This window comes from Mustela lutreola, chromosome 7, assembly GCF_030435805.1.
Source record: "Mustela lutreola isolate mMusLut2 chromosome 7, mMusLut2.pri, whole genome shotgun sequence".
NCBI classification, from domain to species: Eukaryota; Metazoa; Chordata; class Mammalia; order Carnivora; family Mustelidae; genus Mustela; species Mustela lutreola.
Window position 1 is genome coordinate 84,805,675 of NC_081296.1, and position 2,168 is coordinate 84,807,842.

Genomic DNA, 2,168 nt, shown 5'->3' on the forward strand with positions numbered 1-2,168 from the left:
TATGTTGTGTACCTGAAGCTAACATAACATTGTGTGTTACTTTAGACCTAAATTAAAAAAAAAAAACAGGATAGAAAAAACTTAGGATACATGATACTCTGATTGAGTATGTGGTAAATTGCCCCTGTTTCCTGCGTATTTACTTGTCATTAAAGGGGCAACTACTAAAGAGTGTGTAAGGACACTTCTTTAGATTCTAGAAAGAACATCTGAAAGCTACCAACATCCTTATACCATTTTTACTATTATTTAGAGAGTAGATCTAGCATCTATCATTTTATTACTTGTTCACCTAGAAAATCTGACAATGTAGGGGTTAAAGACACAGGCATTAGCATCAGTTAGACACAGATATGTATTTATTTTTAAATTAATTAACATACAGTGTTTTTTAAGTTTCAGGTGTACAATATAGTGATTCAATAATTCTGTACCTTAGTGCTCATCAAGTGTACTTCTAATCCCCTTCACCAGTTCCCCTCACCCACACCTCACCTCTGGTAACTATTAGTTTGTTCTCTGTTAGTTTTTGGTTTGTCCCTTTTTTCCTTTGTTTGTGTTTTATAGCTAATATTCTATTGTATATTTATTCACACTACTTCTTTGTCCATTCACCTATTGATGGACACTTAGATGGCTTCCATAGTTTGGCTACTGTAAAAAATACTGCAAAAACATAGGGATGCATTTATTTTTTTGAGTTCGTGTTTTTATATTCTTTGGGTAAATACCCAGTAGTGAAATTACTGGATCACATTAAAATTCTATTTGAAAGTGTTTGAAGAATCTCTGCATTGTTTTCCACAGTGGCTATACCAATTCAAATTCCCACCAACAGTGGATGAGAGTTCCTTTCTCTCCACCTTGTCCCCAACACTCGATGTTTCTTGTACTTCCAATTTCAGCCTTTCTGACCCAGGTGAAGTGATATCGCATGGTGGTTTTGATTTGCATTTCCCTGATGATAAATGGTGTTAAGCACCTTTTCATGTGTCATTGGATATTTGTATGTCTTCTTTGGAGAAATGTCTGTTCATGTCTTATACCCATTTTTTAATTGGATTATTTGGGCTTGGGGGGTATCAAATTATATCTCAATGTATTTTGGATAGTAACTATAGGCTATGTCATTTGCAAGTATCTTCTCCCATTCAGTAGGATGTCTTTTAGTTTTGTTGATTGTTTTCCTTCACTGTGCAGAAGTTTTTATTTAATAAAATGCTTTATTTTTGCTTTTGTTTCCCTTGCCTCAGGAGACCTATCTAGAAAAATGTTTCCTCACCCAGTGTCAAAGGAATTATTGCCTGTGGTCTCTTCTAGAATTTTTAGGGTTTCCAGTCTCACCTTTAGGGTTTTTTTTTTTTTTTTTTTTTTTTTTTTTTTTTTTTTTTTCCAACAAAAGTGGCTCAACTTTATTGCAGGGAAGCTAGAGAGGAGCAGGGCAAGAGAGGGTCTCTGCAAGAACTGCCATCGCTGAGCAGGATTGCCAGGCCCCGGGTCTCAGATCAGCAGCCTGCTCCCTTTGGTCCATCTTGGGCCCAGGGATCCGGGCCCTCGCTACTTGGGGCCGAGGTAGGAAACAGCCTTTCCTGTTTTCTCCAGGGTCTCCAGCAGAATGTCCACGCTGTGGTCAGAGCTGATGCAGACCTTCCTGTTGGGCAGGTCAATGTCAAACTCAACTCCTCCCAGCTTGTTGAGCACCCGGCTAACCGCATTGGAGCAGCCTTCACAGGTCATGTCCACGGAGAACTCGTGCTTCGGCATGGCTGTGGAAGCGGCGGCGGCAGCGGCGGCGGCGGCGGCGGCGTCGGGTGCGGGAGCGTCACTGCTGCCGGCTCCGAGGGCTGGCGCTGCCATGCTTCTCACCTTTAGGTCTTGATTCCATTTTGAGTTTATTGTTGTGTATGGTGTAAAAAAGGGGTTCAGTTTCATTCTTCTGCATGTTGCTGTCCAGTTCTCCCAACACCATTTGCTGAAGAGACTGTTTCTTAGGACATGTTCTTTCCTCTTTTGTAGAAGATTAACTGACCATATAACTGTGGGTTTATTTCTGGGCTGTCTATTCTGTTCCATTGATCTCTGTGTCTATTTCTGTGCCAGTACCATACTGTTTTGTTTACCACAGCTTTGTAGTATGTCTTGAAATTTGGGATTGTGATATCTCCTGG

At 40.5% G+C, this 2,168-nt stretch overlaps 1 protein-coding gene across 1 annotated transcript; it reads right to left on the reverse strand.

Moving 5' to 3' along the window:
- Window positions 1-1,397: 1,397 nt before the first annotated feature.
- LOC131835334 (copper transport protein ATOX1) lies at window positions 1,398-1,856 on the reverse strand. Its single transcript, XM_059179685.1, has one exon. It carries the CDS (start codon window positions 1,762-1,764, stop codon window positions 1,558-1,560), a length of 207 nt encoding a protein of 68 aa, XP_059035668.1. The 5' UTR covers window positions 1,765-1,856; the 3' UTR covers window positions 1,398-1,557.
- Window positions 1,857-2,168: the final 312 nt, after the last annotated feature.

Coding starts and splice junctions, on each gene's coding strand:
- LOC131835334 (XM_059179685.1), bottom strand. CDS start 1,764: ATGCCGAAGCACGAGTTCTCCGTGGACATGACCTGTGAAGGCTGCTCC.